Source organism: Pagrus major, chromosome 23, assembly GCF_040436345.1.
Source record: "Pagrus major chromosome 23, Pma_NU_1.0".
Lineage (NCBI taxonomy): Eukaryota > Metazoa > Chordata > Actinopteri > Spariformes > Sparidae > Pagrus > Pagrus major.
In genome coordinates this window covers 15,883,612-15,910,295 of record NC_133237.1, presented here as the reverse complement: position 1 = coordinate 15,910,295, position 26,684 = coordinate 15,883,612, and the positions used below count along the sequence as shown (strand labels likewise).

General features: G+C 43.7%; 2 protein-coding genes across 2 annotated transcripts in view; one reads left to right on the top strand and one right to left on the bottom strand.

Annotated features, from left to right (window-relative positions):
• Positions 1 to 26,684, top strand: part of coro7 (coronin 7) — a 112,711-nt gene that overhangs the window by 58,214 nt on the left and 27,813 nt on the right. The window lies entirely within an intron of this gene.
• Positions 623 to 25,263, bottom strand: vasnb (vasorin b). The gene is made up of 3 exons (XM_073495114.1): positions 25,070 to 25,263; positions 17,769 to 17,824; positions 623 to 4,617 (listed from the first exon to the last, which is right to left on the bottom strand). The coding sequence occupies exon 3, from the start codon at positions 4,608 to 4,610 to the stop codon at positions 2,529 to 2,531; it is 2,082 nt and encodes a 693-aa protein (XP_073351215.1). The 5' UTR covers positions 4,611 to 4,617; positions 17,769 to 17,824; positions 25,070 to 25,263; the 3' UTR covers positions 623 to 2,528.

Sequence of the window (26,684 nt, the reverse complement as noted above, 5' to 3'; positions counted from 1 at the left end):
CATGATATAAACATTGTAGCTGCTTAGCGTCAACGTGTTGGCATTGTCACCGTAAGCATGTTCGCATGCTGACGTTTGCATTTAGCTCAAAGCACAGCCTTACTTAGCATAGCTCTAATACCTTTTAGTTTAAAACGCTAACCTTGTTATAATAGTATGGCATCCATGTTATCGAGCTCTAAAACGGGGACTTTTGAAAACGCTGCTGGCCTCATTTTAGTTTGAATTCCTGGGTTGAGTTTTAATGTATTCTTACTCTGGGCCAACATAACAGACGGGGCTAGAGTCTGTGTACACTCACATTAGTGTCCATGTATATGCTTGGTACTCTACCACTATTGACATTAATTTGTACAAATACATAAGCACGGTACAGACAGGCACACATGGACCAGCATAATATCCAGTATAATGATACCTGCTCTTCCACCTTTGTTCCCCTCTCTTACTCTTTCCTGGACTCCCCCTCCTGTGATCTCTCCACTCACCCCGTTGAGTGATGGCTTAAAAGAGAGGGAAGTTAATGGCAAACATAATCCACCCTTTGCTTGTCAATCTAATCCTTCCTCTTACAAGCAAAAGGTTGAAACTACAAAGAAGACAACTTGGCCTGTTTTTCTTTTTGGATAATCATTTAATGATAATATCACTTTTCCACTTGTACAAATAAGTTCACAGAATTATAAAATAAAAAAAAGCATCAAATGACAAAAAAGAGCTTCCCAAAATAAACAGGGAAATATTAACAATCACATTGAAAATACTTTTGGTTATCTTCAATGTTTTTTATTTTACAGACAAATATTCCAGTTGCATTGCTTGATTGTTTTTTGTGTGTGTTCTTTTGTGTGTGGATCTGTTAATTGTGCGCTGGGAATACTGTACACAGGTAACTTTACAGACATTCACAGATGTGTCTTTGGTGTGTTTGACTTGTTTGGGGCTTAATGTACTGCAAGGCATGCGGGCACAAAGAGGGGGTAACTGATAGTAACTTGATGTCTGCAGGTCTTTGGACAAGACTGAACATGTACTTGCATTATCACTGAAGTTGGCACACACATACACACACACACACACACACACACACACACACACACACACACACACACACTTTTGAGTCCTTTGCTCTGTATTCACAGATTTAGATCTGAGAATGCTGTGTCTGCAATAGAAAGCCTACAGTTACAAGTCTTGTAGTCCTCCATACAACAGTATTAACACTGTGAAGTTTGTTGAGCTGCGTGTCCGGCCTTTCCATAGTCTGGTGAGGTGCAAGTGAGCAAAACTGGCACCCTAAGTTCCAAGAAGAAATTGTGTACAGGAGTGCGCTGAGCAGGCTATTTTTACTCAACGGAAACACAATACACAACCACTATTTGCTTTGCTTGTTGTGGGCTAGGCCAAGTAGTATGTTGTATGTGAACTGTGGTTCAGGGATAAAACAGAGTTTCCCTTGCAGGGAGTATAAATAATAAATAAAATCTCTGAAGTTCTCTTTTGCTGTGGTGTAGTCATGTGAGTGTGTACTGTAATTTGGCAAGCTTAAACCTGGTTGTAACTCAATGCAGCACTGAAACAGAAGAGCTTCAGTAAACTGCTTCCCTCTGTACCTTTTGTAATCCTGCTTACCTTCTCCCTTTGTGATGGTAAAGCAGGCTAAGGGCTTCAGAATCGAGAAGGGGGATTTAGTCTTGAGTCTGTCCAGACTCACATCTACTTAGACTGTCTGACATTCTGGGGGCAAAGCCCTTTGATTGACTTTGCTGGTACCAAACGAGTTTTAATCTTCAAAGATTTTAATCTGCTGTTTTGTCTGTTAGTCACAAGAGGTGGAGGGTGGAGGGTATAGAGGGCTGTTAAAAGTCACAATGTTGCACAATAAAAAATAACATAAGACAAAAGTATAAAAAAAACATACATACAAAAAAATCACAAGAGTTTTAGAGCCAAATAAAGCAATACAAGCATCAGCTATTTTCTCTGCATAACTTCATTTGGTGCCTTAATGGTCATTCACAGCAAGCACTGATCCCTTTGGGCTAGTACTGAGGAGTTACAACATGCAGCAAAAACACTTGCTGATAGTGTTTAGATGAGCTGTTGTGACGAGGGGGGGGAGGCAGTGTAACCCCACTTCAGTGCACTCTCCTTTATGGACAAATAAAGGAGGGCATGAGGTCACTTTGTCCCTTAACCCTTAGTTGCAGCCAATAACAGCTCAGCTTCAGTCCCAGCATCACAGAATAGGAGCCAATAGGTTGCCATTTCAGCAATGTCAGTGAGGAAATATTATTGAAGCAGGGCGCAGCAATTAAATGGAGGAGAGTCACTGTCAATGCTTTTTACAATGTTCTTGAACTTGTTTAATGTCTCCTTAGACAGCCGGGGAGCATTGAGTTAAATACATGTCCAGTTTCCCCTTTGCTGGTTGGCTGGCTGATACTGTGTCCTCCTTTTTCACAACAGCAGTTGCTGCTCTCTGTATTTCACCAGAGAGGAAAAGTTAGTGTAGTCCAAGCCAGGTGTCAAAAGTACGAAGGCTTGTGTGTGGATGTATTGTTATTTGATGTACAGTGATCCTGTAGTAGCAACACCTCATACTCCAGATTGCCGTTCTGAACAGCAGGTTCAGGGATCATAAGTTGAGGCTGTTTCTGAGGCAGTGCCCCATTGTCTAAGCCAGCCTTAACTCCGTCCAACTCTAGCTGTGAGGGCTCACAGTCTAGGTCCAGGTGGCCCTTGGCCCTCTTCCTGCGAAGATAGCATACCACTCCCACCGCTATTGCTATCAGTACCAGCAACAGCAAGATGGCGATTGCAGGAACCAGCATAGTGGTCAGTTTTGGGTCAGTAAACTGTGCATCAGGGCCTCTGATGCTTTCAGCGGCTGTCTGGGCCTCAGTGCAGACACTGTCTATGCCACTAGGGGCACCTAGTGGACTGGCACACACAGCATAGGTGGAGTTGGGCTTCAGGCCTCTGAGCCTGTACTCTGGAAAGGATGATGGCAGGCTGAGTTGAATCGGCCTGCGATCTGGTCCAGAGAGGTTGCGGTAGGTTAGGCGTATTCCACGAATGTAAGGCCGCATTTCAATGTATCGGTGCAGGTCCAGCAGGATTGAGGTTGCAGTTGCTTGATGTGAGCTGATGTCTGGTGCGTCTACAGAGACAGTTGCCATGGGGATTTCAGCTTCAGGTGGTGAAGGCAGGTGATGGTTTGGGGTTTCACAATACCTGCCAGATGTGCCATGTGGACAGGTACACTCTACCTGACCATCCTGGTCCAAATGACAAGTACCCCCATTCAGACAGGTGTGAGGGGGACAAAAATGCAGCTCTTCATCTCGATCCATGCTGGTGCTACTGGGGGATGCAGGGACAGGCAGCAGGGCAGAGTCCTCATCTTTGTCTGGGGGTTTGTCACTGTCCCTCTGGACTAGAATAGCTCTAGTAGTACTTGGGACAGTCGTGACAGGGACAGGCAGGGTAGTAGTAGTTTTCACAGTACTAGTGGTGACTGTAGTTGTGGTAGGACAGCCAAAATCCCTGTGCTCCAGTCGTTCCAATACCTTTCCAGCATTGATTGGTGGGAAATGGCAGCGGGTCTCCTCTGTTCTTTCCAGGGTGATGCTTTGGGCTCTCAGCCATCTTGGGAACCACGCTAAGGTGCAGAGGCAGTTGAAAGGGTTCTCTGCTACTGTGAGCTTTCTGAGGTGGGGAAGGAGTTGGGAGAACTCTTCAGGGAGGCCCTGCAGACTGAGGCTGCTGATGTCCAACTCCTGCAGCTCTCCAAGGTTCTGAAGGTCCTGAACCTTAAGAGGACCCATTGGGTTCCCAGCCAGGCTAAGGTGAATCAGTCCTGGGGTCTCCTTCAGCACTGAGGGGAAGGACTCAAGTTGGTTCCCTGAGATGTCCAGTTCATGGAGGTTCTTGAGACTAGCCATGAGCTCCTCATTTAGGCTGGTGAGCCCAACACCACCCAATTTGAGTGACTCCAGGTTTGGGGTCTGGAGATCTGAAGGACCCAAGGTGGGAAGGACATTAAAGCGGAGGTCCAGCAGCAGCAGCTGGGGCATTGAGAGAGCAGGAAGAGATGTTAACTGGTTTCCCTGCAGCTTGAGTTCCAGCAGGTTCTCCAAGCCATTAAAGGCTGCAGGGTGGATGGTCTCAATAAGATTGCTATACAAATAAAGGCGCTCAAGCAGTGCCATGCCCAGGAAGCATTCCTCTGAAATGTGGGTAATCTGGTTGGAGGACAAGTCCAGGTTTCTCAAAGAGGCCAAATGTTCAAACACCCTCTCAGGAAGTTCAGTCAATTTGTTTTGACTGAGGTCCAGCATTTCTAAGTTCTCCAGACCCTCAAAGTCCTCTGTTGTCAAGTCCTCAATGCCATTGGAAAAGAGGTAGAGGCTCTTTGTGGAAGGAGACACTCCCTTGGGAATGGTAGAGGAACGTCTCATGTAACATAAGATGGATTCTGGCGGGGAACAGGAGCAACCCTCTGGGCAGTCGCTGGACAAGGTGCCATCAGGTAGGATGAGGAAGAGCAGAAAGGGCATCAGCGGAGTGAGAAAGACCTTCATGGTGTAGACTCTTTCTCTCTCCATGCTCAGCCTATAACAAGAGAACAAATGAAGAGTCAATGACCATTCAGAGAAACATACAGCAAGTGGTGACAGATTGTCCACAGATTGTAAAAAGTGGTACAGATAATTTTGTGAGGACCATGTTTGAGTTTGAGAGCATCCAGCTGTTGCACCAAGAAATGTGTGATATATACAGCACAATGTTGAATTTCTTTTTCTTGTATAGTCGTGTTTCCAAAACAGCCACGGTCAGCTATTGATTTACTATGTGGTTCTTTAATGTGTTTCAAGGAGTGAAATTACAAAGGTTTAACTATGCATAGCCAGTGATCAAAGGCAGTCTTTTGTCACAAGGTCTCTCAAACAATAGGGCTGTAACATCAGGCTTTTCTGCTATAGCTGGGGAAAAGTTGACACAGTGGCATTGTGCCACACTTTTCTGGCTAGAGGAGAGCCACATTCTTTCTCTAATGATCCTACAGATGCCTACATATATAAAGCATGTATATATGATAACACGTGCGTTGGTGTTTGTATTGTACGCTGCCACTCACTGCTATTTTCTGTACTTCACATACACTCTGTGGTTATAGTAGGGTCACAGCTCCCTGTTCTCTGTGTTTATGAGAGGCTCCATAGCCTATGAAACACATAGACACACAGCGGCAATGAAAAAGTCCAACTTGTTTTGTTTCTGAGATGATGTATCAAAGTAAAAACACAGAGTGAATATATTTCTCTCTCTCCAGAGTCACTGAAACAGCGGAAATCTTCACATACGCCCTCTGAATGATTCACCATAAACACTGCTCTGCTCTCTCCAGTTTCGTATAACCATACCGTGTCAACTTCATGTGGCTGTATGTCTGCCATGCTGCATGTGGCCACAAACCGGTGGATGATTTACTTTGTGGCGTTCTAAACTTGGAGAAGAGCTTCTCTGATAGCCCCGAGCTGCTTCCTTGACTATAGACGGTATATAAATAACACACACTTTCTATGTTGTCAGTACGCAGTTTGACCGCCAGTGCTCCTTGCCAGACAAATGTCTCTAAATCTGTAAAAAGGATGAAATATACAGACACTGAAGAGAGTAGATCATCAGGAAGATAACATCCTGTGATTTAGATCCATTTCACCAGAGTCCAAGCCCGACAAAACAAACACCCCGCTACAGCATCAACACAGTACTTGAAAGGGCAAAAAGAAGAAGGGAAATGAGAGAAGAAAGAGGGGAGATGAAGAAACTAGTTGCTGAGTCTGTGTGTCAGTTTATCATCTTGTGTTGAGTGAGATGGCCTTAGGGGACGAGGTAACATCTCAATCTGTTGACCATTTATCCTCTTTAGACAGCAGTCTGTCCCGTCACTAAATACTTTTTTTGTCCGTACTCCATCAGCAAGGACACCCGGGCATGATTTTTACAAATACACTCAATTCCCTGGTTTCCTGCTTTAACTTTGTTTAATATCACGATTCAAATGTATTGATGATGAGCGAGGATAGCGTGTTGCTTGTGTCTTGCTTTATGATGGATGACACCCACAAGTACGAGATGTTGGTCGACTTGAATGCCTGAGGGAGCTTATTTTAGGGCCTTAAATGGTGCAGTTGTTGATGTCTGCACTGCACAAATACCTGAATGAGAAGCCAAGTATGTGACTTACAGTTTAACACAGATGGAGCGTACACATAGAGAACATTCTGTTCTCACACTGCTTACCTCAGGTTGTGGCCATCTCACCAGAAAAGTCAAAGAAGTTGCTTTGGATATTTTAATTCTCTCATTTCCTTTCGTATCTTGGAACCATGTTATTGTCCTCTGAAGTACTGCAGAAGTTAATATTTCTTTCTTGTAAACTACTTCAATGTCATCTATCATCTAAAATACAGTAAAAAGTCTCTGATTCCAGCTTCTTGAATATGGATATTTTCTGGTTTCTTTACTTATTTTTGACAGTAAACTGAATATCTTTCTGATTGACATTTTTCACCGTGTCTTTGTTTGAGAAACAGAAAAAAAAAATAAGAAAGTGAAGAGATGCCAATGCCACCAAATAAGCTAGGCCAAGTACATGTTACAGTAGCATCAGAACTGCTGCCAACTTAAACAATCTCTCGTTTTAAAATTCATCCACTTCTCTTTCCTTTCTTTTTTAATGAAACGTTCTCTTAATACAAAAAAAATCGCCGCCTCAAATGTCAGAGCTTGGAGAGGAGATCAAGGGTTTTGAGGGGTGCATTAGAGAGGCAAAGTAAGGTCCGGTATCATCTCATCAGACCACAGCTATGGCATTTATTTTCCTTCTCTTTCAGCATACTTTCCTTTCCCCTTCTCCTTGAAATTGCAGCCTTCTTGGACAGATTCCCTGATCTCTTATTTTTCCTTCTCCTGTAACTAAAAGCAATCGTGGCATTTGCTCAAGCCCCACTGCCAACACGTTACCCTTATTATCCGGATAACTATTTCAGACATAGCAGAATTGTTACTCAGTGGAGCCAGATGCCAGTAGAAATGACCCTTCTCAAACCTCAAGGCTTGATTGAGCAAAGCATCTAACTAGCTTACAGAGTCGGCACCTGCTAACAGCACAGAAAACCTACCTAAACTTTGGCAGCCATGTGTAAAAGTCGGACCCACTTAGTGTTGTACTTGTTTCTGGAAAGTCTTGTCCAGAAAGTAACAGATAACATCTGATGGCGATAGTTTGCTACAGCTGAATGGGCAGCAGAGGTGAAGGGGTTGCAGTTATCCCATAATTTACACACAGTGCCTGGGGGAACTTTAACAGGTGAGTAATTACAAGTATTGAGTTGTGAAGAATTTTTGAGTCATGCCTCAGTGGCTGGGGAGAAAGCAAGAACATTTTACGTACTCCTGTTGGAAATAAAAGTGAATTGAATTGTAGCGGTCAATAATAACTGAAGTCAACGGCTGGTTCGTTACAGGGCTCAGAAATGATGAGGGCGCAGATGGAGGAGGGAAAATAAAGAAAATGTGTGGCTGCCGTGCTGTGTAAGTGTATGGAACAAGGGAAAACAAAAGGATTTGGGAAGATAAACAGGAGATGAAGGGGTTAGGGAGAATTGAGGAACAGCTGGAGCGTATGCTGATGGTCTCGGGTTCATATCGTCATTGTGTGTGGGGTTTCAGCGCAGGATACGGCATGTATATGTACACACTCATACTTTATGTTAAAGGCCGCCTGGTCAGAACAAACACTTCATGCGCTTTACTGTTTGTATGAGAGAAGTTCCAAAAATCCAATCTCATTCCTTTCCGGAGATGGAGAAGCTTGACTTTGGTACATTATATGAGGGTCTGAGACGAGTATGAGGGTGCAGTGCCAGAACACACAACAACATCAAGGCAGTCATGAGAGGAGAGCGAGCTATGCAGATAAAACTGAGAATATTTTTCTTAGAAACTCAACGTGGTGATTCTGCTGTAGCTCCCCGGAGCTGAATGTTTATTTGAGTGTGCCTCATTCCAAACTGGGCCAGGCACATCTGATAACTCAGTGGAGGAGAAACTGTGGCGCAGGCAGTGAATACTGCCAGATCACAGATAAAACCAAGCTTGATCAGTTAGATTCTCCTGTGTTCTTTCTTTTTGGATACGAGTGACTTGTGGAGGTCTTATCAGTGGGGTAAGATAATGCGCTATTGTGGCGTCACTACAGTATGGATGCACGGTATACTGTGGGGCTGAGTAACTCCGATGCAGTGAATGCAGTTGGAGGGCCCGGAGGGAGATAGTAGAAAGACAGGCTTGTCATCCTGAGCGAGCAGGAATGAAAGCCCCCTCCCTTCTCGCCTTCCTCCTCCTCTCTTGAGTTGTAATTTCCTTTTCTCTCCCCTGCGCGCTTGTTGAGACATTCCTGAGACAGGCAGCAGCTGAGGTTGAAAAAGTGAGCTTGTCTGTCTCACTGGCTTGGCATTTAGAGATTAACGGGGAGTCTTTCTGGGTTTATAAACAGACGATGGATTGGATGAATGATGGTGCTGCTTATACAAATACGAGTGCAAACATCTTTGTTACCAGATTTGTTATATAATGATTGTTCTTGCATCTGTGTTTTCTTTCAGCTTCAGTCTAGGTTTGTGGGTTGTATTAGAATAAAACGTGTTGGCTGATGAACATGTGGGCCAGAAACAGCAAGAAGCGAGTACAAAGAAAAAAGCATGGGAACGTCTTTGCGCAACACTGAGTGGAATACATGGTCAGCCCCATTGAAAAGACAAATTAAACAGGCAATAAGAAGAGGCAAAAGGAAGAAAAGCATTTTCCCCTTTCCCTCAGCTCACTCCTTATCCCACTTTTTCTTTCCTTTCAAGACGAAGAGGAAAAGAAAACACAAGCAGGGGGAACAGCGGAGACAAAAGCAGGTTTCTGTCAGCAGGGGCACCAGGGTGGAGAGCTGGATAAGGCCCTGCTTTGGGAGAGTGAAGTGGGCTTCGGCAATTAAATCCCGGCAGGCCAAGCGTCAAGAGCCCTTATCTTCAGAGCTGAAGGCCAACACTGAGGGGCAATGAAGGGTACAAGAGAGGGTAGAAAATTGCAGTGCATGTGTGCGGAGGAGTTGCAGGTCACTGTGCACTTGCATAATACGGTGGGCCGGGCCGGAGACTACGGGGGGCACCACGCCAAGTCACAGTAAGGGGATAAGGCTGCGCGCTACAGAGTGCATACTCCCATTAAAGAGGCCCTTTCTTTTCAGGGGCTTTATCTGTAAAAGGAACAACGTGTTGTGGTATGTGCATTAGAGTATGATCTACAGTGTGTAGGTACAGCTACTTCTTTAGATTTACAGCAGTAGCACAGGGACATGACACATTGGTTGTAAATGATAACTCAGGCACACAAAAGCTGGTGATGAAGGCTGACGTGAGCCCTCTGACCGCCCGTGTCTGTCTTTCCCCTCTCTATTTTTGCCCCTTTTTTCCATCCCCGACCCTCACACACGCTCCCTCTTCCCATCCCTTCCTACTGTCAGTCCTTGCCACAGCTGGACTCTGTTATCCACAATCTAGTGAGGTTATTCATCAACATGACAAAGGGGTCAAGAGTGAATACGCAAGGGGAAACAAGAGTTGTGCAGAATATCTGCGGTTCAAAAGATTACTTAAAAATGTTAATAATGTGAGTCTGTCGGCGCGCATTCTGCAAAGTTTTTCATTGTTTATGGCATGAGCCAACGCATCTTTAATGTAATGCTGCGTATTATGTGTGGATCAAAAAGGATCAGAAAGGAAGGCATGTTTGGAGATGGAAATGTGAGGAGTAAGAGAGCAACACTTGACTGTTGATCGTCGTCCAAGGTTTTCCATTTAGGGGCTCTTGGGGTGCTTGGCAGCAAATAAGGAAAGCAGATTTATTTTCCATAAGTTCTAAGTCATGTAATACTGAACACCTATTTGTTTTTGTACTGTCGAGGTAGGCTGCAACTGTCTGTCTTTGATCTAAGATATATCCAAGACGCTCAGATTTAACAACAGACTAGGTGTCCGAATATGAAGGCACAGCTACTTGAATCGTATGTAATGCCAGTAGCAGCTCTGCTAAAAAAAGGAGAGATGACTATGCTTTCCCAAAAATGCACTTACATTTAAGGTCAATCAAGCAGGCAGAAGACAAACACAGACGGGGAAGAGAAGAGGACATGTGGAATGGAAGAAAGATGATAGTTTTACTATGTCTGTCACTGGCAATACTCGTCTTGTAGCCACAGCATCATTGCTATGCTTTGTAGTGGTAAGAAGGGGGATTATGGCCTGTCGTAGTTTTACAATGTGCTGCACAAACAAAGCTTTCCAACTGATTTCAGCCTAAACCACAAGAAAAGACCCTGAAATAGTCACATCCAGCATGCATTGGCCCCCGCCAGAGCTTATTGATGTCAAAGTGTTGCTGTTTTAATTAACACGAACAACCACTTAACCGACAGACATGTTCCTGTCAGGCTGCTTTCTGGTTACAGACATTAGATCACTTTTCTTCTCTCATTCTACGTTTTTTTTAACATCTAAATTAGTCTAAAGGCACCTTATTATTGGTGTGAGGGGTGTCCCTTTTCATCACAGGATTTATGGTTTTGAGAAGACCTGCTTATAAGTACAGTGTGAAGTATTACCATTAGAGCCTGCAGCTGGAGGACTTGAAAGAGAGCATAATATACATACCAGGGGTGAGTGGGAGGGTAGTGGAATAGTAAAACAGTGAATATTTGCTGCACTATCGGAGGGATAATGACAAATCAGGATCTGGTTTTGAGGTCCAAGTCAGTAGTTGCAGCTTGGTTGTAAAATATTAACACTAAAGAGCATAAAATGAGAGAAACTGCGATGGCCGAACAATCTTCCCTGATAGCATCAGTCCAACAAAGCCGATGATGCAGTGAGGCAGAGAGCGACTCCTTGAGGTCAGAGGTCAGCCTCTAGATTAGTGTTTCCACCGCTGCTCAGTATTCTGTGTCCTCTGTTGTAACTGTGGCTCCGACAACACAGATAACAGGGCACACACCCAGCTCTGGTTACACACACACACACATACACCTGAAACTTGCTGATCCTCGTCTCCACAACAGGTGCTTTCTTCGCTCCTCCGGGGCAACGTGAAACCCAAAACCTCTGAAGTGTGTCTGAGTAAATGACGCGACATGTGCCTCAGCCGGCTGTGCGCAGGGGAGAGGGGAACGGAAGCAGGCCGAGGTGGGCGGCCGGGCAGCCAAAATTCAACCAGAACTGGGACTCAGCAACAGCACGTCTGCGAGTCTAGTTCTACCTCCTCTGAGCTTTAGAGTGAAGAGGTCAGGCACTACGAGTTCCAAGAGGAAATGTGGACCATTTCCTTTTGTTTTATTGCTGAAGGATATGACGGATGGTGCTGTGGATGCTAGACTTGATTTTGTTTTTATAAAGGCTCACATGAGGGGAGACACAGGACGCACTGGCTGAAGTAGCCTTCTTCTTTCAGACAGCGTCCTCTTGTTTTGTCCGGTGAGCGATGTCTCAACACTGACACGCGTCTTTCATCCCTCTACCCTGCCCTGTGACCTCCTGGGAGAGGTGTCATTGAGGTCACAGTTGCATTTCTTTCATAGGCACACAGACACACACACACACACATCTGTCTGAGATATTCACCACAGGACTCTCACATTACACAGACGCAGAGGATTTCAGTGCACCACTGACAACCTGAGCTTTCATCTGTTTTCTTACTTCTCTGTTGTGCTTGCACCTACAACTTTTTTGCCTGTCTTATCCTGCTCAGCCTGTAGGTGACATCAGCAGTATGACCCCACTAATCCACAGTGTCTATCTTTGACCTAACTTGAATAAGTCACAGCCGAGTGGCGTAGAAAAACAAACAACACCTCTCTGCCTTTCTCTCAAACACAGCTGCAAATCACACAACTGCAGTAGTCACAGTCGAATGACTCTGAAAGGGCTTCATCACCAGGAAACGGTAAATACGACATCCTAGTGTCACAAAGCTGGACTCTCTCCAGGACCATTCTGCCTCCTCCAAGAATCAAAACTTTATTGTACTGTCTGGCTCACTGACTCTGGCTCTAGCTCTAGCTTTGTCCAAGGTATGGTCTCGGGCAGAGTTTCAAAAAGACTCCCTCAAAAACACCTGAGAAAACTTTGAGCCTCAAGCGGGGACAGGGAAATGTTTGTGCTGCTCGTGTGCTTGCGGTTAGAAGCGGCTGGATTGACCAGTTTTATCACTCCGCCACAAGCCCGCTGTAATGCACACACTCCAAAACCTCTGCGTATACATTTGACATGCATTCGAGCTCCAACAGGACTGCAGTGCTAGTTTGTCACCTTGCCACAACTTCACGTAACTCTAAAGGATTTTTAAAAAAAAGGAAGAGAGAGAGAGTGGAAAGAGAGCTGGAATCACTGACTGCCTTAAACTTTAAACTTCATTCTTAGTCTCTTTGTATAAAAGATCAAGCGACGAACTGGATGTTGACAGTGGTTGTTACCTTTGTCCTTTGTTGCAACAGTACTGTGTAAGAGTTCAAATTTGAGCTCAGCTAAATAAGAGGGTGTATGCAAGCCAGGCGGCAGGCGAGCACAATGACTGGCAGGCTGACTATCCTTGTTAGACAAACAGTGTCACACGTACTCACTAAAGAAACACTCACAAATTATCCGTCTGCCTGTCTGCTCCTCTGTCTGTACATCCGGATTGTCTCTCCACTCGCTCTTTTACATACTGTAGCTGCTTAGTGACTGTAGTCCGACCGCACTTCTATCAAAGCTCGGACATTTATTGTGCAGACATACTGCCGACTCTTGCTTTGACACATCGCACAAATATTTCGAACATCTTCGGTTGCTTCTCCGCTCACCTCTGTCCTCGCTCTCAGGTTTAATCATGTACCTGGCAAGAGTATGACTGGAATCTGATGGAGGCACGTCTCCTCTGCCTGCCAAAGTACCCCTGCAGGGCCTCGTGGCAACTATGTAGCTGTCAAAGTGTTCATTACGCAGACACCTTGAGAGACCTTAAAGCTAAAGTAAATGAGCGGCAAACAGAAACTTGGAGCAGTGCTGACAGGTAAACATCAACTTGTTTACCATGTTAAAATGAAGCTCAGCATAGAAAAATGTAGACTTGGAAAGGACAAATACAAACTCACACCTCATTAGCAGTTTTTCAATTGGAATATGTGCAGATATTTGACGATCAGCATGTACAACAAAGTTGTACACTTTCTACACTCAGCCAAGTGTCTCTAAGCAAAGAAAGATTAAAAGAAGGTCATATTCACACGTTACTCAACGCTTCTTGTTTGTGTGAGGGGCAAAAGGGCAAACAAAGAGCAAAACATGCACCCCAAAATAAATACTTTTTTAAAAATGTACACTTGATAAAATGTAAGGTAAAAATTCTGTTAAGTATCAGATAAAACACAAGCAACAAGTCATTTTGTTTGGTTACTGTAATCAGGCTTTAAAACATTGTTTTACGTCACATTTTCACATATAACTGCGTAGTATCTTAATTACTCAAAATATAAGGTAACTAAAAAAACAGCAACCATGTGTTTGTTGTTTCAGTAACAATAAGCCAGGTAAGGAATTTTAAGTTGTTGGGACCTGTTGACGTCTACAGCAACAAAAGACGTGAAACATGATTGCTATGTTGGGTAGAAGAACAAAGCAAGAGATCTTTTGATAAGTTGAGTGATGTATTAGTTGTTTACTGTTGCTCATGACAAGTTTGGTATTCCATGTTGTCATGGCTTGAGTATGGTTTGAAATTAAGATTGGGTCACAGCCATATTCAGTCATCAGGAACATGTACCACCCCGATTCAAAAAAGGTTTGGACTTTTTGAAATATAGTCACTTGAAAACAGTACAAAAGCAATATATTTAATGTTTTACCTCATTAACTTAATTGTTTTGTGTAAATATATGGTTATTCTGAATTTGATGGCAGCAACATGTTCCAAACAAGTTGGGACAGAGGCAAGAAAATATTGGGAAAGTTGTGGGATGCTCCAAAAACACCTGTTTGGAACAATCCACAGGTAAACAGGTTCATTGGTAACAGGTGATAGTATCATGATTGGGTATAAAAGGGGCACACTCGAAAGACTCAGTCGTTCAAAAGCAAGGTTAGGGCTCAGGATGACTTCATAAAACCTTTATCGCTAAATGGTTTGTTTGCGTTCTGATTGCGTTCTGTTTTTATTTATGTCATCCCAACTTTTTTGGAATCAGGGTTGTAAATAATAATTTACAAGTCCATTAAATCTGGCACTAGTGGAAGTTTCCTCATTTGTTTCTATACCACCACCTTACTTTAAAATCAGGCATCTGCAGTGCTACCTGTTTTTCAGGCCCCCAACCGAACACCCCCTCCTTTCTCAAGAGTTACCGTTTCTGATTTTTCAAGTCCTTCTGCCCTCCGGGCTTTTTCCTCTGATAACACCTCAGACATGTGGCACACACACGCATGATAAATGTGAAACTCAGATCACTGGTGCTGATTACAGTGTCACAGAGGAATTTGTTGTGAAACTACAGCCAGCGCTGAGGAGGCTGCCACAGACACTGACATGCCTCTCCTCTAATGCCCTCAGGTGCCATCCTGAATCAGAATGTCCGCTGGTTTATTAGTGTGATTTTATTGAGTTATTCAAAGTGGCTTCTTATACAAACATCTGATTTGATTAATTGTGTCATTCCCTGGAGAACAGTTATTTCCTGTATCGTCTTTATTCAATTCTCAGCTGAATGACAAGATCCCATGAGCCAACATCAGTGTCAGTGATCCCTCATTTGACCTGCATACTCTCCTGATTAAACAGGTGAGCCCTGCCATCTTATCTCAGCGAGTATACAGACATCAGTCAGCAACTGTCTATTAAGACATCAACGCTGACCCTCAACAACTCCACAATTTGCCTGCAACAGGTGCACATTACAGACGACTCCTGACATCCAGCACAAACAAGGCAAGAGAGAAGAAGGGGGAGGAGGGCAGTGACAGAAGTGGGGGAATAAACAAGTGAACCGTCTGTAAACTTCAGGGTGTCAGGATACACAGCCTATTGCTGAATGCAACGATGTAGTGAACTGCCGGCAGGAATTCTTACATATACATTCGTACACAAGCTTCACCCCAGGCCTACTGTGTCCATTTAATGCACTTTAAAGGACCATATCACTGTTTTTTAGCTCTTTAACAACAAATTATGTTTGATTTCACTGTTCTGCAGACAGACTTAGCTCACTTTCCATTTCCTCACAGTTTGAAAATGTATCGGCAGACTTGTTAAACTTGCTGGAGTGGTATAATCCCTCACACACAACAAGCCTGGATTGACATTTGGCATATTGTTGCAGTAATGGTAATGCAAGTAAAGTTCAGTTTGATTTGAAAGTACTGCGCTGCATTACCTTATAACTGTTCAGACTAGAATCAATGAGGACTTCATGTTGGCGACTGAAGCAAGTCTCAATATTCTGTCAGTAGATTTTCATACTCTATGAAAATGAATGAAAACCAGTGGATGCAAATTTCTGAAACAGTAGCATCATTTACAGATTGGCTATGAGGAAGCACTGAACTATGCCTTCACTATATATGACCTGTGTATGTCTGTTCCCTATTGGTTAGTCACACTGTCAAATACTGTACAGAGAAATGAGCTGACAGAGAGAGGGGGGGCGGGGGGGTGAATGATGCTTTGTTATCGTAGCAGTTTGTCTAAATAAAGGACAGTGTGTTTGCTCTCACATCCGTTCATACACATCATTAAGTGACTACAGCAGATACCTGAGCCAACCTGTAACACAGAACAATGCATACCTGTGTGTGTTTGCTCACACACATGTGTGATCTGCCTGTGTGTGTGTGTGTGTGTGTGTGTGTGTTCTGATGTCAATGAGTTTTTTGTGTGTGGTAGAGTTAGAGTATCTGAATGTCACTGGGTACCCTTGTTTGCTGTTCCATGTTTGCTTTCAGGTAGAATTATTAACATTATTAACTGACAATTATACATGGTTGTCATGGTGGCAGGATGTTAATGAGCAACGGATTGACTCGGGGGGGTTTGTGTTATCGTTTTACCTTCATTTCTAGAAGTTGAAAACACACAGAGCTAGGTTGCATTGATGGGAAACACACAGACATTTGGCTTACATTCAGAGCCTTGTCACATCCATGTGCTCGTGTTTTACGAGATATTCAGAAACATTAGGTGTGGCACTGATGTGTAGTAAGGTAATGGCAGGTAAACACAAACACATACACACACACACAGGATATCACAATGCGCTGTAAATCATCATAGTGTGTACAAGCTTTGATGTTTAAACTCAGGATTAAGCCAGCAACAGAGCCAGTGTGTACACTGACATTGAAGCATTGCCTGCACAGCAAATAATTCACTCAGCCTGAGGGGATGTGCATGTGTTTGGGCCCAAAATCAACCCCCAGAAGAAGAACTCTCTTCTTCTCTTGTTTTCCCTAAAGGGAGACTGGGCTGAAGGAACTATAAGGCAATTAGCGAGTGTAGCGGTGTGCGTCCAGAAGCCCGAGGCTACAGTCTCGTCCTGTGCATGTGTACGTCTTTACAAGCCCTCACAGTCCCTGTCACAGCTCATTGACGACTAGCATAACACAGGAATGAGGCAGGATAGAGGGCGAGGGGTCAGGAGGGGTGTGTAAAGTGGAGCAGAGAATCAGAGCGACAGTTTTCACCAGTGACGCAATGACAGACGGTAACCGGACCCCAGCACAAACGTATAGGTGGTTTATTAGTTTTCAGTGCTTCCCCCACCACTGCCTTGGGTGGGCGGCCCACAACAGGACCCCTCCTCTCACCTTAAAGAAACAAAATATTTTATCTGTTATATTGTGAGTTCTTCACATGCACTGGCTATGTACATGTGACAGTAGGTGAGATGGGAAAAGCGAGGGCAGGTTGTCCACTAGTTAATCGATCACAGATGGCGTTGGTCTCTCGGTCAGATAAAAAAATAATAAAAGTAGGCCTAAAAAATGCTAAAATGGGTCGCCAAATATACTTGGGCACCCGTTAATGCCCAATAGGAGCAGGATCAATTCATTGCTGACAATGAGAAAAAATGCAGACGTATAATTTTAAATTAGATTAATCTCCTTCTTTATAAAAAAATCCACATCCAGTATTTTTGTATGAGTATTAAACTATGAGTTAGGCACACTGTAGATGTTAACAAGAAGCCCACATTCAACCCACTTCTGCCACAACTTGAGCAATCAGACAGGCACAGTAAACTCCATTACTTCCTTCCCTCTGTCTGTAACCCTACACAGCCTCACTGTATCTATTAAATGCTGTGTGTGTAAGAGAGCCGCTCTTGTTCTCCTGCCAGTCTTGTTAAGAGGCTCAGAGCTGTGTGAAAGGACCCTATTGAGGAAGCAGGGTGTTACGGTTAACACAATAAGGACCGCCAACAGCGTGCGGTCTGGACTCCTAGATGCAAATAATCAAAGGAGTGTATTATTATGTTGGTGTTTCTGACGTAATCTCTAACTGTATTGTGATGAAAGCTATTCCTGTTGTTGACAATGTGTTTGCATTAGTAGCTGGCCACATCTTTTTCATAATGACACAGATTAGTCATAAAACTGTCAGATTTAATTCCACGCTTCACTCACCCAGTGAAGAAGTGTCCTCCTCTACTCTTGCTCCACTTTTCTTTGGTTTCAGTTCCCTGGAAATAAAACAATAGTTGTACCTGTTAGCCAAATATGTTGCAATGTTTTTGTGTCCAGCCCCCTCCTCTCCTCCCGTCACGCATTGTTAATGACCTGCAAGCCAAACAGGAAGTTTTTTCCTGTTAATTGGTTGGATTCCAGCTGTGTGCGGGAGCGTGCTGAGCGCCGGCAGGCCATGTGGCAGCACAAGAGAATGACAGAGCGGGAGAGGAAGAATGCAGGCCGACCACTCTCCAGTCTGTCAGCTCCTTGTGCTGTGGTATCAGCCCATCAGCCGTGGCCAGAAAATGTGTGTGTGTGTGTGTGTGTTTGTAGATAGTGACTTAAGCTGACAGTGTTTTTTATAACAAGGTTTCTGGTATGATCTGCAAGATTAATTGAGTTTCACCCTTCTGAGCTGTTGAATGAGGAGAGCATCAGAAGTCACGCATGTAACAGTGTAAGAGTGACAAAAATGTGACAGATTTGTACCATTTTGCTAATTTCCAGTGCGTTTCTTCAGTTAGTGTTTTGATCAGGTGTGTGTTTAAGAGCTGCTGTGATTAGGTTATTATTCGATTACTCAAATACTCGATGGAAAGAAAATGAAACGCCCAGTATTTTCACAATGGATCAATTATTTCAGTCACATTTCAACACTTTCTTCCAGCTTATTAAATGTGAAGATTTGCAGCGTTTCTTTGTTATTTATGACAGTGAAGGAAGAGTCTTTGGGTTTTTGTCTGTTTGTTGGACAAAATAATCAATTTCGATGAACCCTGTTTCAATAGCTGTGTCTTTGAAAGCCAAAAAAAGCTTTAATTTTATAGCAGCCCTAAAGGGCCATATTGACCTTTTTTGTGCGATTTTAATGATTAGCGTCTCATTATCCATGACCACAGAACGATTTATGCATGCATTCGCGTGTTTGTTGCTTTGTATAAATACAGCATTGAATGTTATTTTTGAGCGCGCCTTTGAGCCAGTTTTGGGAAAACCCACACATAAAGTGACCACTTGATAGATGTTTTATTAGCGGGAGGCGTTCGGCCAAAAGCAGCTCCCACATTTCTTTCTAATGGCAGCCTTTGTACATTTTCATTTAATTGATTTAAGGCATGGTCATGGAACAGTTTCAGAGATACTACGACAGTATATCTTTCTTTTTCTCTCCCTTGTACTGTTCACTTGACACCTATCCATTCTGAACACAGCAGACTTCCAGTATGTTTCCACTACGCTGTGTTTTTAAGTGCCATATTTCATATACCAAAGCTCTGAGTCAAGCAGTCATGGAGATGGAAAACAGAATGGGGACCAGATCACGTGATTTACCTGATTGTGTAACACCTGAAACCACTGCTTTGCATATACCAACGCTGAGTCGCACTGCAGCACGCGCTCACGTCCACATACAGTGCTTTGTTTACATCTGAAAATGACCCGTCTCAGTCTGCTGGCCTGCTTTGAGGCCTTCTCTTCACTCTGCATCCGTGTGTTTATTTGTTTGAGGTGGTGTTTGGCAGTGCTGCACGAACTCTTTTGTTCATGTGTCCTGTGTGTGAGCTCATTGCATGTTTTTGGGTTATTTGCATACATTCCCTTAATCTATACCGGTCAATGTAATGATGCATGTTTACTAGCGATGGAGACTGATCACTTGCAAGCGTGCCCTGACCCCGCCGCGGTCAGTTTACGAGGTCACTGTGTCTCCCTCTCAGACAATCTCTTGACTGCCACTGTAAATATTTAGCTTTCAAAGTGGAACTTGACACTCAAAATAGATGCATATCGTCTTTACCGCACAGCTCCATGAATAACTGAAGCCCTTTCTAAAGAGAAAAAAAAAACTGTAACAACAATATTCCTATCTTGGAGAGCTTTAATAGCTCAGGCTTCCTCCTCCACATCTTTCCGTGGTCTTTAATTTGTATGGAGTGCACACTGCCAAATCATTGGCCGTATCTTTTAACCTGCCCTTGCCTCTTATTTTCTCTCTTTTCAGCATTATTGGTTTACTTTCATATTTACTCTCTTTTGAAGCAGCTATTCTTGTCCTTCTCTCTTTCCCTGATACTTTTCAGCCTTTTCGTCCACTATAATTTTCGTCCTTCCTCTGTGTTCATCTGTGAAACATAAATATCGTCTCCTCTGTTTCTCCTTTTCTCTGCCTCCCGCTGTGTCACTCCCTTTCTCTTTCCCCATCTGTTTTCATCTCCTCCAAAGCAGAACAGTGCGGAGCAGTCTGACGTTAATGTTAGAACCACTTTGTAGTGGCATCATCTAGAACTGCCAACAATTTGTCCAAATTATAGCTGAGAACATCAATCCAAGCCCTAAACCTGCAGAGGAGGGTTGGTATAAACAGAGAGAAGCTTCATGTTTTGCTGTAGGTGTGCACTTGTACGTTGAATATGTACACGGGTGACAAGCTGTGACTTGTGGCTGTCACAACCGCTCACAACCGTTGATTGCAGCGTTGACTGATTTAGATCTGGGCTGATACCCGGTGGCACTCGAATACACACATGCAGGCACGTATGCATGCAGATTATCCTCTCCGGGGCTGCCGCTTGCAAACAGCAGCAGATAAAAACACTATTTGCGTCCCTGGCTGCGACGGAAATAGAGCTCCAACATCGGCCGATGCAACGTAAGAGCCAGACTCTGCACGTACGTGTCCGATTGTATGTACGAGTGTGTGTGAATGCCACCACTTTCTGTGACCTGATGGTGAGCGGACACACGCCTACCTACGGGGACACACAGCTTGCAGAATTGACTCTACCATCTTATCATTCAATCCATATTTGGTAAGAGCATATGTTCATCTCAGTGGTTTAATATTTGACCTTCCTCTCAAACTGATATCGGTTTTCACCACTTCTGGTTTTGGTCAAACAGTGTAGGCATGTGTGGGTCTGTGTGTGTGTGTGTGTGCTCATGTGCCCTTGCTTTGCTCTTGCCCAGTAAGATCTGGTTCAAGGCTCATTTCCTAATTACAGTGCTGGCCAGAGGTAATTACAACCTTAGATTAAGAGCCGTTTCTCTTTTTTCACGGCCCCACTGAAATGCAGCAATTTGTGGTGGCTTTCTGGGATGAGCATCCTCCCTCTCATCCTCCCTCTCTCTCCTCTCTCATTCTCCATCTGTCTCCCACTCGTACTTCACTGGAGTTGGTTTAGGAATTCGGGGGGATTTTTGGCTATCGGGAGGTTTAAAAAATAGCAGGCTTTTGTTTAATGTAAGTTTCGAGAGGAGTTCTCGGATTCTTTGCTTTAGAAGACAGACAAGCTGGTAAAAATCTTGACGACGGCGAGCATGTGTGTGTCTGTGGACATGGAGGACAGCAGTTATTTGGGGTTTGAGCTCAAGCTGGGGCACTCCAAAGCCCACAGATCCCTTCTTCGCATGAGTGTGTGTGTGTGTGTATATTTATGCAAGGTTTTGAAGTGGTTCTTCTGAACGCATCATTTGGCTGCATCGGCAAGCTCTTCTTCAATTTAGCTTGGCAGGCGTACGGGATGGGGTTTGCCTCTGCATACCGCTGGGTCAGCATTGATGTGTGAGGCTGAGGCCTTTGAAGCCGGGGGTTTTACTTAAGACGCCACTTCTAGAGAGCGGCTCCAGATCTTAATTATCAACCAGGGAACGCCCCTCATCCCCTGCTGTGCAGCACCTGAGGAGGGGGACATCTTGAATTCTCACTCGGCACAGACTCCTCGCTAATTTTGATGAGCCCTCACTTTCACGTCCTTGAAGAAAAACAAACACACACATGTTCACACACTTATTCCAACTTTCTGCCCTGTCGCCTCCCCTCTCTCCGCCTGCTGTGTGAGTGCCCCGCTCTCGTCCTCCTCTCCTACCTCCACCTCCCTATATCCCTCCTCTCCTCCCTTCCCCAGGCCTCCTCGCCTCAGCACCTGACTTTTAACCCCCTAATCCCTCTGATGCGGAGGGTAAGATGCGTCAGCCACTGCCCCTAATTGGTGTAACACGGAACTCAGCCGATAGGATGTGAAAATCCTCCGCTCTCAGTTTGGAGAAAGACGAAAAGGTGGCGGTACTGAGTGTAAAGTGTTGAAATAGGCCCGACCAACAAATCAGTTGCCTATCACAGACAGATCGATATCGGTGTACATGTTGTTTATTGTTAAAGGGGCACTGTGTAGTTTTGGAGAAGAATTTTAATACTTACAATATTAATGAGGTAATAATATAAACTCAGAAATATTTTTTTTTTCCATAACTAAATAGACAAGCTGTTCTCTGAGGAAAATAAGGTCCCAGAACACTGTTTAAAGCAAGAAAGGTGGCAGGGTCCGCCAAATATAAACAGATGCCCGTCAGATCTTTGAATCATGTCTCAACACAGCTGTCAATAATCCAGATTTAGACATCAGTGCTCTTTATCACCCGAGCTCTTTGCCACAGATAATGAAATGCCAGCCTTGATTTTGTAAAAACAAAAAAAGTGATGGAAGCACAATCTGACACAATTTAAGAATCCAGATCCTGGATGGGTCGTGCGGTTTTGGACACGACTGTCACAGTGGTGCGACCACACGCCTGTGCTTAATTGTTTAAATTGGGTTTAATTACAGAGGGCTCCTTCGCCTGCGTCGTGCTTCCTGTCCACAGGCCAACATTTAAAGATGCAGTATGTAGTTTTGGGGAAGAAATTTTAATCAGAAGAGAAAGATCTTTGTTGACTGATTTTCTTTATGCCTGAAGAAACTAACTTAACAAATTTTCTTCATTTTCATGACTGAATAAACAAACTGAGCTTAAAGGACAACACAATTTCATACTGTTTTACTTTGTTTATATATGGCGGTGTGTTCTGGGGACCTTATTTTCCTCTGAGAACAGCTTGTTTATTCAGTTACGGAAAAGAGAAATATCTCTGAGCTTGTATTACTACCTCATTACTATTGTAAATATTAAATTTCCAAGTTTGAATTTCTTCTCCAAAACTTCATAGTGCCCCTTTTGAGTGCAGGAAATGTCCCGTGGGACAGGGAAAATTCACCCTGTGTGCATCTGTGTCTTTACATAATGCTCATGCACAATTGCAGCTAATATTTTGACAAACTTTGACTTTAAATTCACATTCAAGAGGAAGAGATGCAGTAAACACTTCTGCTTATCACAGCATTTCTCCCCTCAGACTTCTTTGAGTCAACAGGAGACAAACACAACAGTCTGCTGTGTTGTGCAGCTCCACAGACAGAAAATAACCACACTGACTGGCACAGCCGCTCTCTTGTACTGTAAGTGTTACAATCTGTGCAGCCAGAAAGTTCTCCACATTAGTGACGGATAATTGGCCTCCTGTGGCTGCTCTGCTGTGTCTGGTAGCCTAATATAAACCAATTACCACCATTATATACTGTCAGTGACACGGTAGCTTCTCCTATAGTGTAATGACAGGCTGTGAGGAAACACATGGCGAGGAAACAAGCGGTACACACCGGTGTAGGGGTTAATAGCGGGGCCATTGGAGCAGTTTACATCGCCTGTTTAGCCCCCAGGAAAGATTAGGCGATTTTACGTGCCTGTTTGTGGGGGCAGTGTAAAAGATGTTAATCTGACTGAAAGCTGGAGTCAGAAGACTGCTCTTACATGAATTAAGCACCTCAGACGGAAGCTTAAAAGAAAGCAGGTACTAATCGCTGATTCTCAGTTGGGTCTTGGGGTTTTAAATCGAAGTTTATATTAATATTTAGAAAGATAAGATGATGTTATCAGGAGAAAAAACAGATGCAATCAGAGTTCTCTGTGACTTTACTTTTCGGGGCAGAGATCGGTTGTCAGCGTGTTGAGTCATGTCACTTTATTGGACGTTAGTTTATTGGTGGAGTCGGTCACTCAGAGATTTAATCTTTAAGGAATTTGACCCCGTCTCTCGTTGCTCTGCTGTACACATGTTGAAGGAAGACTGGCTAATTTCTGCGTGTAACTTTCCCTCACATCTTCATCCGTCTCTCCAAGAAACCAAATGATTGAGTTATTCAGCTTTTAATCCGGGTTTGGAAATCATCCACACGTCAGTCACATTTATTTTTATTAATAATGACAAAGATGTTTCATCCATTTTATAACAGTAGCAGCTGTTGATAGACATATTTAATATCCTGCCTATGACTGGAACTTGGCCCCAAATTCAGTGTACGAGTTAAGTTTTTTCCTCGTCTTACATCCATCATACGGTGTGCCGGGAATTCCTCAAGTTGTGTTTTTGTTCTTAGCAGCATGAAACCAATCAATCACTGATAGTTTGGCTTGGCACTGGCACTTTTCTTTACTTTTTTTCATTTACAGTGACAAGCAGAGATCCTCAACAAACGGTGTGATCAGCTGCTGTAATGATTTGGTGATATCATACCACGCTCCACTTGTGATACAGTGGACAAGTTGTCAAGATGATGTGTTTTTGACATCACGCGTGCTGAAATACAAAAATATACTTCAACGCCCCTGTCCTATTGAACTTTCTGTTGTGGGACGTTCCCCATGTGGGTCCAAAAACAGCTGTCCTCTGCGGTGAACTCAGCTCGGTGCGGTCTAGACACTCGGCTCGGCCCCTGCGTGCTGCACGGCGTCCTGCGGTCCAACACCAGCCCGCCTCATTACCGCCCCGACGGCTCCTTCTGCTCCGGGCGCACGCTCGAGTTTTAAACATACATAGCAACGTTGTCTAATCGTCGATACTTGAAGCATTAGTTGGTTTCTACGCTGCTGATAAAACCTGTTGCATCTAATAAGTCACTGGAGCGCATGTTGTGTGTGTAACTCCTTTCTACAAAGAACTACAGCGTGTTTTTTCTTGCATTTTAAAGGGAGACCGTGCACATTTAAAGAAAACTTAAAGAGGGGTTATAATTAAAGTAAGACACTGTGCGTAAAAAGCACCAGACGTTTTTATAATATTGTGAACTCACTGTTGAGCAGAACAGAAACACGTTGGGTGATTTTTGTGCGTTTTCGTGAAGGGAGTTGTCACACAAGTGAAAACAATAACTTTAATCAGCAGGACTGGATTATACTTTAAAAGAGACGAACTTGATGAAGAGTTTGCGTTTTGTTTAAAACTGTTAAAATGTTCCTAAAGTCAATCATTTTCCACCCGACCGTATTTGTCAACACAAACGCATCCACGCGTCTTTACGCACCTCTCGATCCCGATCAAAGCGTTACACCCTGAAAAGCATGCAGTGTGGATCCTCATTTAATTAGTCAAAGCAGGAGACTCTTACCCTGAACTTCGAAGAAGTGAAATAGGGAGCGCAGTCGCGCTTCTGTCTTTATCCAAGCGGCGCAGTTCACCGATATAACTCCAGAGCTTGTAGTTTTCCGTGTGTGCGCTCGCTGTCTTTCTCTCTCAAACAAAAGTTTCTGTGAGCGTATCAAACTTATTAACGAACGGGCTTCATCAAATCCTTGGAGAGGTACACCGACCTCCACGTCAAGGAATGCGCTCAAGTGCTGACTCCCTGGACAAAAAGCGCTTTATTGGTGAGCAGCACAGAGGAGAGTTGGAGCGGAGGGATGGGAGGGGCGAGGAGAGGCGAGGCGAGGCGAAGAGAGGAGAGGAGAGGAGAGGAGAGGCGCACCGCAGCTGAGCAGAGCAGAGCTCAGAGCAGAGCGCAGTGGAGAGCAGCGACACACTCACCTGGCAGCCTGGCCAAGGAGAGAAATTCCAGCCTGCTCTCGGCTTGTTGTCTTAATTCCTACCTGCACGACCTGTTTTAAAAGAGACATTACTGGTGTCATTATTTACTCTTCAGAGAGTTTGGTTACACATCATTTGCATGATTATTCCTTATTTACTAATTGCTTTGCTTTTAATTTGCATTTTACTCAGCTCCTCTGTAAAAACAAAACATTAAAACAAAAATTAATACAAAAAAAAAACAATAAAAAAAAGAAAAGAATGGGGCTTTAGGCTTCAGTATTATGATGACAGACACTTCCTCGGGGCTAACGTTCAGATCAAACAAGCTGGTTATAAGAACACGTGCTAACAGTGTTGTAAAAAGTAGAAAAGTCACACTTGAGTTGAAGTAAAGATATTATATTAAAATATCACTTTGGTTAAGGTGCACTATATCGTTTTGGGGAAGAAATTTTAATCAGAAGCATCTTTAGCATCAAGTACAAGTAAAAGTAAATAAGACAGACTGAATATTTATATGTATGTATAAGCTGTATACTATGAGTTTACCGACTGATTATCAGAATTGATTTTTCTGGTTATCAGAAGTAAAAAGTAAAAAGTACAGTATGTGCCTCCAAAATGTAGTGGAGTGGAGGAATAATGTAGCAGAAAGTATTAGAAGTACCTCAGAACTGTACAGTGCTTGAGTAAATGCACGTGGTTGCATTCATTCGCTGCCCTTGAATTAAAATACCTGATCTAGTGAACTTTTGTAGTTAGCTTATATTTATGATAAATGAAGAAATAGACGCAAAGAAAGCTGTTAACTCCCATGTATGTCGATATATATCGATCTGTCTTTTGACATTTGAGGGACTTGTCGTTCGCCTCCTCAGTGTCGGTGCAGTGTACATTCGCACATATGGTCTCTTCATTCGCAGAGCCATCTCCAAGCTGAGAAAGCGATTGAATATTTCCTAACGCCAGGGACAAACTACCCGTCGGCAGCTGGCAGCCTATTTCAATGTCAGCTGGTCCCGACAAGGTACAGTAAGGTGATAGCTCTCAGGAACTGTGTCACCTCCGACGTGTACTTTTAGCCACATGTCACAGAATCACCCAGAACTCTGAAGCCTCTTGTGTACGCTGCTCTGATATCTGTATCGGTTGGACCCACGCAGAGGCTTCTGTTCTCTCCATGTTGTAAAAAATAA

Bases quoted from the DNA above. Each gene is read 5' to 3' on its own strand.
- vasnb (XM_073495114.1), bottom strand. From the start codon at position 4,610: ATGGAGAGAGAAAGAGTCTACACCATGAAGGTCTTTCTCACTCCGCTG.